General features: G+C 39.3%; 1 protein-coding gene across 1 annotated transcript; it reads right to left on the reverse strand.

The window, feature by feature from the left end:
* Nucleotides 1-678: 678 nt before the first annotated feature.
* On the reverse strand, nucleotides 679-13,502 carry LOC104493833 (von Willebrand factor-like; the record flags this gene model as incomplete). The annotated part of the gene is made up of 5 exons (XM_010136577.1): nucleotides 679-843; nucleotides 1,772-1,915; nucleotides 10,699-10,842; nucleotides 11,276-11,395; nucleotides 12,163-13,502. Coding segments are annotated over 5 exons (1,913 nt in total), but the record flags the coding sequence as incomplete, so codon positions are not given.
* Nucleotides 13,503-13,658: the final 156 nt, after the last annotated feature.

A 13,658-nucleotide genomic window follows, 5' to 3' on the forward strand; every position in this document is an offset into this window, starting at 1 on the left:
ACGTCGAAGCTATTGTAACAGATATAACAACAACAATATGAGTAACAAATATCTATGTACACACAGACCAAGGAGGCAGAAGAAGTAAAATACTGCCCAAAATTGAAGCAAGTTTCCTTAGGATGAGGGGCATTGCTATCTACAAATAAATGAATATTTGTTTGAAATACTTTACAAATTTTTTTCCCCAGTATTTGTTTTCCTGGAGAAGTTATTTATGTCTTATTGGGTTTCTTTTCATACACTTTGGCTGAATTCTTGGTAGATGTACACAAAACAATGCTTAGGTCTGTGGAGAAAAATGTGTAATTTGAAATCTTGACTCGCAACTAATATAGCATTTCTGAAGCATGCCACCATTCATTCATGACAGCTTGAGCTTTCCTGGTGTCCTTTGTTTAATGACCAGCCCTGATTATTAATAAAAGAATAGCTTGAAAGTTCAGGTCTAAGCAGTTTTTAAAATCCCGCTGAAAGATCCTGGTTGATAATAGTAGCAGGTGGCTACATGCTGAATTTTATACCTAAGTGATAGCGCTGTCTAGGTTATCATTTGTGATGATTGTCAGTGAAACACTAACAAAGGAGCACTGGCCTGACTTCAAAAATCGTTCTGGTTTAGCATATCGGTTTTGGGGTTTTGCTCCAGCTATGAGGCTCCAACTATATTTGACTTACCCATGCACACTTTTTTGATGAATTCGTTATTCAATGTGATCATAGTGACTAAGTCTTCAAAATTCTGAAGCCTCATGATTCTGTTAGCAGCTGACGGGCCAGTCAAAGTCCTTAGTTGCTCTTCATCATATCTGTTCCCAACTCCAATTGGAAACAGAGATACCCCTAGGAAAATAGAAGAAAAGGTTTTAAATGGGCACTTAGGAGAAGGAGGTCTTTATTGTTGTATTTGTTACATTCACTTCTTTTAAAAAAAAGAACTGGGAAAAGCTTTTTCCAACAGTGCATTTTCATGTGTTACTTGCATCACTCCATCCATATAGGCTATAGGCAATTAAGGGCAGAAATGGTGATGCTCTAATCACAGTGCTAGCAAAGATGAGCTCTATTAGTCCCAAGCATAAGATCATACATGGTCAACAAAGTGCAGCTGCAGACTGTTTTCTTTCTTCAGTTGCATGGCAATTGGACTATTTTCAAACCATTTAATTAAAAAAATAATCCTTGATAGTTGTTATTTAGTTTATGTCTTATTCAATAACTCCCAAAGCAACCTATAAAGGAAGTCAGTGTTCCTCAGCTGAGCACCTGAGACTCCAGCCAGAAAACTTGAAAAAACATCATGCAGTACACGTTGATAGCAAAAGCATATTCCTGTATAGGTCAGTGCGGAATCTCATCAAATCCTCTCTCTATTTATTATCATTAGAGTGAACCTTTCAAGAGTCACTGTATTGCAACAGTATTGAATTTATAATATTACATCACATCTTTCATCCCTGTCTGTCCACAGGACTTTGGAAAATGAAGTGCCACTACTATGTGAATCCTATGAAAGCTGTACAGCTCAAATTGCAGGTAATTGGGTCCTGAATTTACCAGTAATTCAAAGGCATCTTCATCAGGCACAATTTGTTCAGACCTGTTTCTCACCAGAACATTACTCAGAGTATGTTCTGAACATACATGTTCAGAATAAGTCCTGAACATACATGAACATACCAGTGCCTTAAGTTTTCATCCTTTGTTCTAGTGCATTACTTAAGAAAACAACAATTCTGCTTAATAATAGTGACAGTGAAATGAAATTTACTGTTCATTCTTGCAGAAAGGGCAGCAGCCTCCACAGTGTCTTCTGATCTCCCCGACACAATGACAATCGCAACCTTTGATGCGCTGGGTCTCCCTCCATGGGATTCCGACATTGCGTTCTGAACTACAAAATCAATGGCTTTTCCTAAGAAGAAATGAAGAGATAAATAAGAGATATGACAGAAAACTCATAGGAAGCTATAAATCTAAATCTTACTTTGTATTGATAGATTATACAGTAGTGGAAAATACTTGTTCTTAAAGGACTTTTAACGTTTGCTTTATTGCCGTTACACGGAAGATCTCAACTATTAAGAACATACCAACATTATTAATACATCCCAGCACAGGAAGACCATCGTTAGCTCCCCAGACTCTGAAGTAATAGAAATTTTCCTACCTTTCCTTAGCCGTGAAGATAAAGTTATGCTCCTCACTTTAATGAGGACACCTCTTCCAGAAGTACTACTATTGCGTTACACAAGAAGGTATTGTAGAAGAGGATGTACTTACTTCTCCATTGCAGAACAACAGTGACATCCAGTGGCTACCTCATCTACAAACTTCACACCATCCTGACCCGTACGCACAAGCTGCAACAGCTCCCAGAGAAGATCTAGTCCTTCCCGCATTTTGTCAACTTTTCATGGAGGTGTGAAAAGCATATCTTGCCTCTCTACCACCAGCAACCACTCCGAAATCAAGACTCAGACTAACCTGTAATATAACTGGGTGATACTCACTAAAGACAAACCAAAACAAACCAAAATAACAAACAACAAACAAAACCCACCAAACCCCACAAAACACACGAATTCTACCTTAGCTGTAAAATCACAGATTGGCTTAAATGGGTAGCTGCTGCCCTTTCATTTAACATTTGTGAACATTCAGACAAATTTTTGTTCAAAACCACAACCTCAACAAGAGAGCACTTTGCCAATACTTGTACTTGGGTATGTATTGAACAAATATTTATACTAGGAATCACGATATGCAGCTTTCTTAAAAGCTCCTTCAGGCCTGGAAGTTATCAGGTCGGGAAGTAGAAACGATACCATGTGCCTGACGTGACATTCAGGGCAAACAGTGAACAGTGAATAAGAAATACTTGAAAGACGAGTTCCTCTGAGTAATCTGCAATAGCCGTGGAGCAGAAATACGTTTGCCTGGGGAGTTCACTGAACAATTTTAAACAACAAAACACATTTGTAAAACACTGAAAGTCAGATCATAGATAATTCACCAGCACACCCCCAGAATGCCTTGGCACACCTGAACACTTTGCACTTCATGTCTTCTTTCACCATGTCACCCATCTCTTTTCACTGGTAGAAGTTAAGATCCTTTCCCCAAGCTGCTGAAAGCATGGACAGCCTCTAGGAAGATCACTCAGCACATTGAACATTGATAACATGGTAACAGCACTATTCTAGAAGGCATTTATTAGGGTTTCAGGAAGAATTTACCCCTTGGAAAAATCTAGCCTGGAATAGGTATCTGGAAAAAGCCCAAATGTTTCCTTTGCCACAATATTGGACTGGAGGTGACATTCCCTTCTCAAACACAACTGCTTTCCCCATCCTTTCCTGTTGTCTCATACACTTCACAGTCCCTAATGACAGTCTTATATCCCTTTCCCATCTTATCCAGCCACCTATTCTTCCCTGTTGATCCTTTATCACTATCTCCTCCCCAGAACCTCATGTGCCATCTCTCCACACAGATGCCCCACAACTAAAAAGTAGAGCTGCAACTCACTAGGAACTGCTGACATTGTTACCTCCACTAGCAACATTCTGTCTAGAGAGGGTCACATATTTTCCCAAGCACTATTTTTTAAATAGAAAGGTGCATGTTTCTTTAAATCAAAATGCTTTTTGAAAATGTCAACTATGATCAGAAGGAAAAAAAATAGAGAGAAATCAACAGAAAGCTTTCAAAATGTTTTAAAAAAATGGGATATTTCTTATATGCTGTCTTGCTGTCCAATGATTATCTTCTATTTAGCTCTTCCAACTGTGTACATTCGTTTAATTCCTATTATTCCCAGTATAATTCAGAATTATATTTTACATACAAAATGAAAACACTTTAGAGTTCCCATTCAGTGAAAACCTCAAAATTTTGAACATTTTTCTGCTTGCAACAGAACATATTTCAAAATATGACTATTAGTTGGGTGATGGCAGTTCAAAAACTACTGTTCCTGACCACATATTAACTCATGTCCTATACAGCTGTCTCACAATCATCGCTATGATTGGTTTTGTTGTCCAGTTGTTACTCTATACGTCTGTGGAGGTAGCTGCTAGATACAGAATGGTATGTTAGTTGTAAATAACTAAAGGATAAAACAAAATCCAGAAAATTAATACGACTATATTCCAAACCCTGAGATGGCTCCAGGATGGACACTGTGTCAGAAAATTGACTTGTTTCCCATTTGTCCTATAAATAATTGCTAAAAAAGTATTTCAAGTTTTAACTTTCAAATATTTTAATTTAAAATTTTGGACAGTAAGAGTCACAAATGATCTTTCATTCATTTGTAAAAAGTACTTGGAATTTCTGATTGACTTTTTTTACTGACCCTTTGACTTTTGTGCATTTGGTATGGTCACCAGCTGCTCCACCTCCATTTTTCTTTCTCCCATTAATTCTGAAAATTTTCAGAAACTTCCGTACATATCCATAACCTGGAAATCCATCATTTTAATAATTTCTAACAAAGAAATCAAGCTCCATCATAATAGAACCATGAACTATTTCAAAGTCCCCAAAAAACAATTACTCAACTTAATGCATGGAAAATTTGGTTTAGTGTACTAAAAATTCTTTGGATTTCTCTCCTTATTTTAAAGCCAGCTCTAGAGAAAAGAGCCAGGTGTCTGAAGACATGATCAAATGAATGCTTCCATCCTGCTAGAAGGATTCAGAAAATCACCGTCCCAAGCTGGAAGCTGTCACTTCTCAGCTGTTTGTCTCTACATTTCGCCAGGGAGGAAAATACCAAACCTCTCAGAGTCCATAATAAAAAATATTGACTGCTAGTAAACCAAGCAACTGAAACATTTTCTTAGAACTAGACTGCAACATGACAGTAATCAGACATTTGCATAGCAATAAAAGAAATTTAAAATGTTTACACTGAAATAAATATCACTGAGCACAAGGCAATATTAAGACTGGAAAGAGACTACACAGCATCTTGGACATAATTAAACTAGCTTTAAAATGATCAGAGCCACACAGGCTTCAGCCTTTATGACACCACCTTGTGTCTTGTACACCCCTTCAGCAGCTGACATCTGGGCCACTGGCTCCATTTTGACTTGCTCTGACATGTCTATGTATACTGCAAATGCATCTCTGGCTGTGTTAGTGGTGTAGCAATCTGCTGGCAAGGAGGACGGGTCTACTCCTCCAGCTGCACCAGCTGGGCATGCCGACCTAGACCCTGCAGCCAGCACTGCTGCCCACCTAACCACACAGCTAGATGCCTCGGGCAACTCACCATGTCTGAAAAACCACCTATCTAAAAAAGTGCGTTGTTTTCATTCATTGTGGCCCTTCCCTCAGCTCACTGAAGGACCAATACTCATCCCTTCCCACAGAAAGAAGGCAGTGCAAGTGTGCAGCACGGAGGGCAGGGGGCAGGGCCAGCCCCTTCTGAAGTAGCTAGCTCTTAAATCTATTTAGCTGTATGGGACCACATAGTATCAGCTATTTATTTCAGTGATAGATGCTGAAGTAAACTGAAATGCTGATAGAAAATGCCCTAAATCCTGCTTCATAGAACAACACCACAATTCAACAAAACAATCTGACAGTGGCCAAAACATCATTTGCTAACATTGACAAGGGGTATCATATAATCCCCAGTAAAGTGAATGGGAGATTTGCCACGAGCGTTAAGGGTTACAAGTTTTTAAGGATTTTTGGTGTGTGCATGTGACCCTAAGCACAGACTAGCAGCCAACATGTTCCCACATACTGAACATACGAATAAATTATGTTAGTCTCGTGTATTATTGTTACAAATTGATTCGCACATACACAATGTGCTATCAAAAAGAAAAAAAGAAAAGGAGGCAACAAATGGTTTCTGGAACCAGAATGACTTCTTCGCTCACGTGTATTTTATGCATTAGATATACAGCCCATGAGAAATCAAGATTGAAGTCTCAAAGACAAAAGTCTTCATGACAGAAGCATGACACAATAAAAAGTCTGTTCTCAGAGGTAGCAGACATAATAGTGAATGCATCTGGTTATCTGTCCTGACCTCCTCCTCCCTCTTCTCCTACTGCCTCCTAGCACATTACACTTACACTGGTCCTGAGAGGCATAAAGGCCACAATAAACTTCACGCATCACACACAAACACCCCCTTCTCAAATGTGACCATCTAAACCGGATAACTGAAAAGACCTAGCTTGCAGGAGCACTGAGCCCCCAGCAGCTTTTCTGCTCATTCACTAGGGCATGATACTTAGTCATTGGGCATATCCAGGGGAAAAAATGCAAACAAATAAAAAGAAAAAACAAAACAACATTGCTCTACATGGGTTACTTTAGAAAGGGCAGGTTGGTCATTCCAAAGGCTGCAACCAGAGCAAAGCACCTTCTCCCCATCTTTCACTACGCTCTTTCTTCCACTACATCTCTCATATACTCCTGACCACACTATAGAGTACAAAACAAAAGTCATGTTTGGGTTTATCATTAAAGCAAAAAAACCCCAGAAGATAACCTACAAAGACAGGGTGGAAATCAAGAAGGGATGGCATCACTTCACAGTCTTCTCCTTTCAGCTAAGACTACGAACATTTGACACTGAAGTTCTGACAGTCAGAAAAGGCTTTGTAAGAACATTTTTCTGGTTGCCTTGAACAAGAGTATTCAATAAGGGCTAATTAGCTGATTTTTTTTTTTTAAATCACCTGATCTATATTCAAGCCCGACTCGTATTCTGAAGTAACAATTCAGAATGGTTCATGAAGAGGTTCCTGCAAGGACTGAAAGCTGATTAAATGGACATAAACAAGCTTTAAGGTCAAAAGATAGTCTGTTATGCAGGATTGGAAGTGTTTACTGGGACTCCACAGGGAATAACTCTAGATTCTGCCTTATTGAATAATTTCATTAATGATTTGGATAAAGGAGGAAAAATGTGTAAAAAGGCACGCTAATCAGAATCACAGATATTAGATTGGGAGCAATTATGAACATCACGGAATGAAGTGGAAGAGCACAAGGTGCCCAAGAAATGTTTGAAATACATCCAAGAAATAAAACACAAGATTCATTCCAGAATAAGCCAATCTGGAGGAAAATAAACCAACACAGAGATATTTAATAGTTTGGTGGGTGCCTTCAGGGTAAGCAGAAACTGCTTAAAAGTCACCTTTGCAATTATTTGTTTTAATTTTGTCTGAAATGAAGAATAAAACATAAAACCCCCATGAGGGTCTCTGCAGTTGTTACAGATGAGGGATTCCAGTTAGGTGGAGGTTCCTGCCGGGAGCCTGTGAATCAGTGCCTTAAGTGTCCTCAGTGGTTTCCCTAACCCTTTTGCAACATCTTGAGGGGAAGGAGAAAAAAAAAAAGCCTTCAAGAAGACTTAATCACTCACAAGTATTGAAAGCTGCCTGGGAAAGAAGCAAAAAAAAAGAAATGGTTCTACAACACTTGAAGAGGTATAGGAAACACCAACACTATCTGGATAGTCCAGATTGCATGTATTTAATTAAGGACTCGTCTGATCAGGAGAAACACTCCATGATGGTAATCCTGAAGCTGGTCTTTCTATCTTAATTTAGGATTTTGACTTGACATTGAATTACGGGGGATTTTTAACTGAAAATAGCAGATTATTTTATTTTTGAAACAAATTAGCTTTTGCAACCTGATCACATGTGATGCTTTAAAATACTCAATTCTTAGCACATTGATATTCTGCCATAAGCATGTGGCAGTTAATAGAGTGGTTGAACTCTTTATGAACAGCATAGATCTGTCAGTCCAACAGCCTACCACCTCTGAAACGAGCAGGCTGCAAGAACCCAAACCCTCTCCTCCCCTTTTCTGGTTCTGCAGGCCACAAATCCTGCAATTCTTTTACCACCAAGGGGTTCTGATGATTCTGGGCTCCACAAAGACCACAATCAACTCACAAACCTTATAAGAAAGGAACTAAAAAACCAAGCAAGCAAAAAACAAAACAAAACAAACAAACAAACAAACAAACAAACAAACAAACAAACAAACAAACAAACAAACAAACAAACAAACAAACCAACAAACCCCACTCAGCCAGGAGAGTGAAGGAAAATAGCTCGGGAAAGAGACTAGTAGGCGCCCAAAGCTGGTTTCAGAAAGCAGATGACACCACCAATTCAGAAACAGTAATGAAGGAGCAAGTAAGAAAGACCTTCGTCTTTCAGTAGATAGGAGCCCTTAGATCAGGACAGCTGCTGGCAAAACCACAGCCTTGGGTGGGTGATGGGGAGCAAGATTTTGAAAATTCTGCATAGATCACATCATTCAGGACATAGATCTAAATAAAGAAAAGGGCTATGGTGGCCCTTTGGAGAGGGGTTGGAAAGGAAACATTTATACCTTGCGTTCAATACAGTTGAGCCACATAGATCAAACTTCCTCCAAATTTTGAGCGGGCATAGGAAACATCGGCCTAAATGAGCTACTTTTAGTAAAGGTATAAGCAAGCAAAATCAAGTTTTTATAAAGTGTTTACTCTAGGGGTTGCTCAGTGTGCTCCCTATGACTCTCCTAAATACCCACAAATGCTGAACAGAAGCATGTTTATGTGATTCTCACTTCTCTTTCACAGATCACTCTTTTAGCTGAATGAAGGCTTTACGTAGTCAAGCTTTTCCTTGAAGTTAGTTTTCCTTTTTCTTTTTTCATTTATTTCTTATGTGAAATTGTAGACAATTTCATGACTGAATATACCCAATACATTACTTGAGACAAAACCTGCCTGATGCTATCTTACTGCATAAGCACAGGAAAACATTGTGGTATAGGCTGATCTTTTTTTTCTGCCTATACCCTCAGATACTCTATAGTTTTTCATTATTTCTTACTAATAAAATGTATCTCTCTCCTGGTATTTCCTTATGGTTAAATGAAACAGAAAAGGAAAAACTTTCTGCAGTTAGACTTTTGCAGTGATGGCAACACAGCCTACAGTTGCTCTCTGCACATACAGCTTTTCTGACTGAAATAGGCTGATTTGGATCAGCAAAACTGAACAAGGATTACACTGGATCATGTTTCTACCACAGGGAAGACAGCACAAATGAGAAGAAACAGCGTTGGTTTGATAGTAACAATATTTTTGATAGGTAAATCCTGATCAAGTCCTCCATAGGCTAGAAAAGATTTCCAAAACTACCTAGGGAACTGCAACACGAGACTGAGTCATCTACACTTTTTAAACAGCCTCCATGTTTCCAGAGGCCCAAGCACAGACAGAAAGACATGAATGAACATGCCTTTCCCATGGATGCTGAGTCTCCTAAACCATAACACATTACAAGGTGCAGGATAGGACCACAGTGACTTATTTTCATTACTTCATTTGGAAGAAACTAATTTTACTCTATTCCATTTTGGTTCATTGTACCACATCCCTCATTATGGTCTCTGAGCATTTTCCAATGAGACATAAACAAATCACTAATGAATATGTCATGTGGCTGCCTCTCCCATTTCATTTCCCAAAGGCCATGTTTTCTCTCTTCATCCTGTAGTTCAGTGTGGCTTACTATACACATTACATGGAAGGCTTCATGAAACTTATCTATTTGTACGTAACAATTTATCCCACAACGAGCCTATAGAAGTCTCATCAGCCATCTGGTATTTTTATTTCTCCAGGCTGAGAAAGTAATCATGGCTAATCCTCCTGCGAACTATGGAAGTCAGGTTTTATTTCTCACTTTTCTGTACCAATAACTCTTTACAGTCTGAAGTAGGCCAAAGTCCCTAAAAATCTGTGTAGTCCTCAACTCTTATAGGACTCTAAAGCTAGGCAGCTGCCAGAGCAAATGCAGTTCCAATCCAGGAGAACAACATTCTCAGGGTATCTGGTGAAATATCAGATATGCTGCAGGAGAATCATTTTTTGCTGAACCCTACAACTGACAAATACGTATGTACTGAATTTCCACAGACCCAGTGGGAAATCTGTGTTATGTTTTAGCACATGAAAACTGAAGAGGACATGTTTTTCAGGATACGGTTGTCTGGAACAGAAGATGATGTTTCAGAAGTAACTCTCCAGCTCTGGTGCCGCCTTGCACGATCCTTGCTCCCTGGCATCACCCCCAGCCTCATGCCAGCCCAAGTCCTTGCAGGACCAGCACAGAATCTTGGGTGAGGGAACTGCACCACCCAGAATATAACTACTGTTTCGCTAAGTTATTTTTCAGCCAGATCAGTTACACTGGCTCAGCACAGAGTAGCAAACATCTGGCAAGGACAGCTATTGAAGTCAGCATAAGCAGGTCTGCCTCTAAATGTCTAACCAACTAATTGATGCTGAAAGGTTAATGATCAAAGTCTTTACTTCTTAATTATGTTGAGCTTGTTTGAAAGATAATGAATGCAAATCCTGAGAATTGCTTCAAGGCTAAAAAGAAACCAGTCTTCTTTCTAAAATGCATAAAGATAAACCCTAATTTGAGTAACTTATGGATACATTTTCATAGACAAAATTTAATATTTACCAAGAAATGTATATATAGTAAAGATTTACCTGAACTAAAAAAACTGAGAGTCTACTGCAGAACACTACCACAATAGCACTGACATAAATTGGTGGTTGGGGCCAGGCTTTATTTAGCATTTCTGAGGGTTTTTTCCCCCTCTTCATTAAACATGCACATAATCACTCACCCAGTCTGGTAGGACCTTGCTCCCTTTGTTGAATTGAGTGCACCATCGCTACAAGCTTTTCAGTCTCTTGAGGCATGGTCCATGAAATTTCTAGATTGTTTTCCCCGGCATACTGAAGAACTGACACATGTATTGAAGAATTGCCTGAATCAGAAAGCAGAAAATAAACATTTCAAGCAGTGCATACGAATGTCTTTTAAAAAAAAAATCTAAAGAATACATGGTGGTTGTGTTTTACATTAAGCACAACAGTACAGCAATTTTCCATCAGAGTGTGAAAGCTGCATTTTTAATCAAAAGATCAAAACTGAACTATTCCCAGGTGAAAAAATATGCAAGTACTGGTGGAAACAGTTCTTCTCTGTAAGGAATCAGCATGCAGTATTTTATCTCAGGTCAATTTGACCATGACTGGAGAATTCCACTTTATTGATCTCCAAGTATTAGTCCTTTCCCATTTTAAAATTGTCTAAATATAACTTTTTTTTTGTGCACTTTTTTTTGCAAAAGCAGTCGTTTGGTGCCTCATTTGTCTAATGGGCCAATTTTTTGCATGTTTGAGTTAAAAGATACATACTGATCTCAGCACTTTCAATAAATGCCCGTACAAAGTTTTTCATTTCCTCAAACTCTGATGCTCCAATATTGGAACTTCCATCCAAAAGAAACATGATATCCATCGGTTTGCTGCACAGCTCTGAGGAGGGGGAAGAAAATAAATGAAACAACAACCAAAAAGTTGTTTATACATGATAACTAGAAGTAGCATCTGCTAATCTACTGGTAGGAGCAAAAAGGACAGAGAAAGCAGAATAATGACAATTGAAAACAATAAGTGATGCCTCTTCAATGAAAACCTTGAGATTTATATTCAGAGGGACACATGGGTATTTCAATTCTTGCTCTGCTACTAATGTTATTTTACTCTCGGGGGACTAAACTAAGATCAACAACAAACAAAAAAATTAACAATCAAAAAAACAACAACAAAACCCTAACAACAAACATATAAACAAAATCAAACCCAAACCACACCACAAAATATCCCCCCTCTCCCAGCCTCCCCCCACCCCACCGCCTCCAAATAAACCACCAACAACCCACAAAACCAATTAAGTCTTTTCAGGAAGAGGAAGTATAGTTTCGACTTGCTTGAGATAGGCAGATGAGAATAACTTTTACTCTTCTGACACCCTCCAACCTATCTGAAAGCTACTGTACTTTACTGGCAAATGAAGCCAAGGGCGTCTGAGCCTACAAGAAGACTGACTGCAGGTCTGTGCTTGGTGCTGCTGAACTGGAGCAACATTCTCAGCCTCCAGTGATGATAAATGATCATCCCTCCTTGGCCTTTGGACTACAAGATATCAAATGAGATATCGGAACTCTCCAAATTTCAGCAATGTTGGGGGAAATGGAGGAGACAGGCCAGAGGAAATTCACAGAAAGCATGTCCAACTTTACCTGGAATTTCTGTCCAAAGTTTACGAGAGCAGCATGACTGCAGCACTAATTCAGATGCTTCTTCAATAAGTCTGCTATAGCTATTCAAGATAATTGGGTTATTAGGCTGGCTGATCTTTCTGAGCTCTTCGATATTTGCATTGGGGGTTATGCCTATGGGAATAACATTTATGCTCCTGGGAGGTCTTGTGATAACATCAGTGGAAGGACTGGATGACACCATATATACCAAGTGGGGAACATCTTGCCTGCCCCCATTCACTGTTGCAAATGTGTGTTTGGAAATATAATCGAGGGCATGCCCAGTGTTGGTAGCCTTTCCTCCTTGGTACGGTATGCTTCTCACCTTCTCAATAATACTTTCCTTTGACTGCATTTCCCTAAAGGAATACTCCAGAGTGACAGTCTCTGAATACTGCATGACTGTAACATGAATATCTTCCTGTCCCACGTACATTCCTGTGATCACCTTCTCAAGGAACTTCTTGACGATACTGAAATTTTCCTCCCCTACATTGTCAGATCCTTCTACAATAAAAGCAATGTCCAGCCTTTTGCGAGTGGGCTTTTCTGAAGAGGATGGTGGTGCTGTGATTTCCACGGATGGAAATAAGACACTGGATATTGTTGGAGTGGACGTACTTTGTAACAGAGAACTTTCTTCAGGTCCAAGATCACACAGATGATCAATGAGGAGGTCCCTATTATCCATTAGCTCTAACACACTGTTCATTAGGAAGGCTCTATTATCTTGTGACTGGTTTTCAATGGACCGGATTTGCTCCACATTAACATACGGTCCAATCCCCACAGCTATCACTGCAATTCTTTTATTCTTCAAAGCTTTGAGGATCTTGGGGAGTTTTCCTGGAGACTCGCTTGCTATAAATAGCACTGCAATTCTGGCAGCATTGGTCCTTTCTGCTTTTCCAAATACATGAAATACAGTGTATTTAAGGACTTCAGAGGCGGACGCTACTCCATCACCTGTGTATTTTATGCTTTGGACAATTTTTCTCATCTGGGACGGTGTTTTAATATCTTTGAGGCCAAGATAGATTGTGGGCCCAGCCCTATACACTAGAATTGACACTCGGATTTTCTTTTGGGAGATGTGGAGTTTCTTCATCATGCCAATTATGAAAGTCTTCAACTGTTCAAAGTCCTGCTCTGACAGTTTATTGGAGCCATCCAATAGGAAGGCCAAGTCCATCATCTTGCTGCATGAGTATGCACTGGGTGGTAGTTCAATGTCCTCCTCTGGAACAGGTGTTGTAGGTGTTAGGGTGTCCTCCACTGGTTCACAGGGTATACAGGTTAAGTTCTTCCCTTCACACAGACTACAAAAATCACCAAATTTAACGGTAAAAAAATCAACACTTATAATAACACATCACCCACATATAATAAAAGAATGTCCATACAGAAACAGATAAATAACTCAAAAATATCACAAAACCAAAATATGATGGGAATACTCCCCCTCCCCACCCCCC

Source organism: Buceros rhinoceros, unplaced genomic scaffold (genome assembly GCF_000710305.1).
Source record: "Buceros rhinoceros silvestris isolate BGI_N320 unplaced genomic scaffold, ASM71030v1 scaffold43935, whole genome shotgun sequence".
Lineage (NCBI taxonomy): Eukaryota > Metazoa > Chordata > Aves > Bucerotiformes > Bucerotidae > Buceros > Buceros rhinoceros.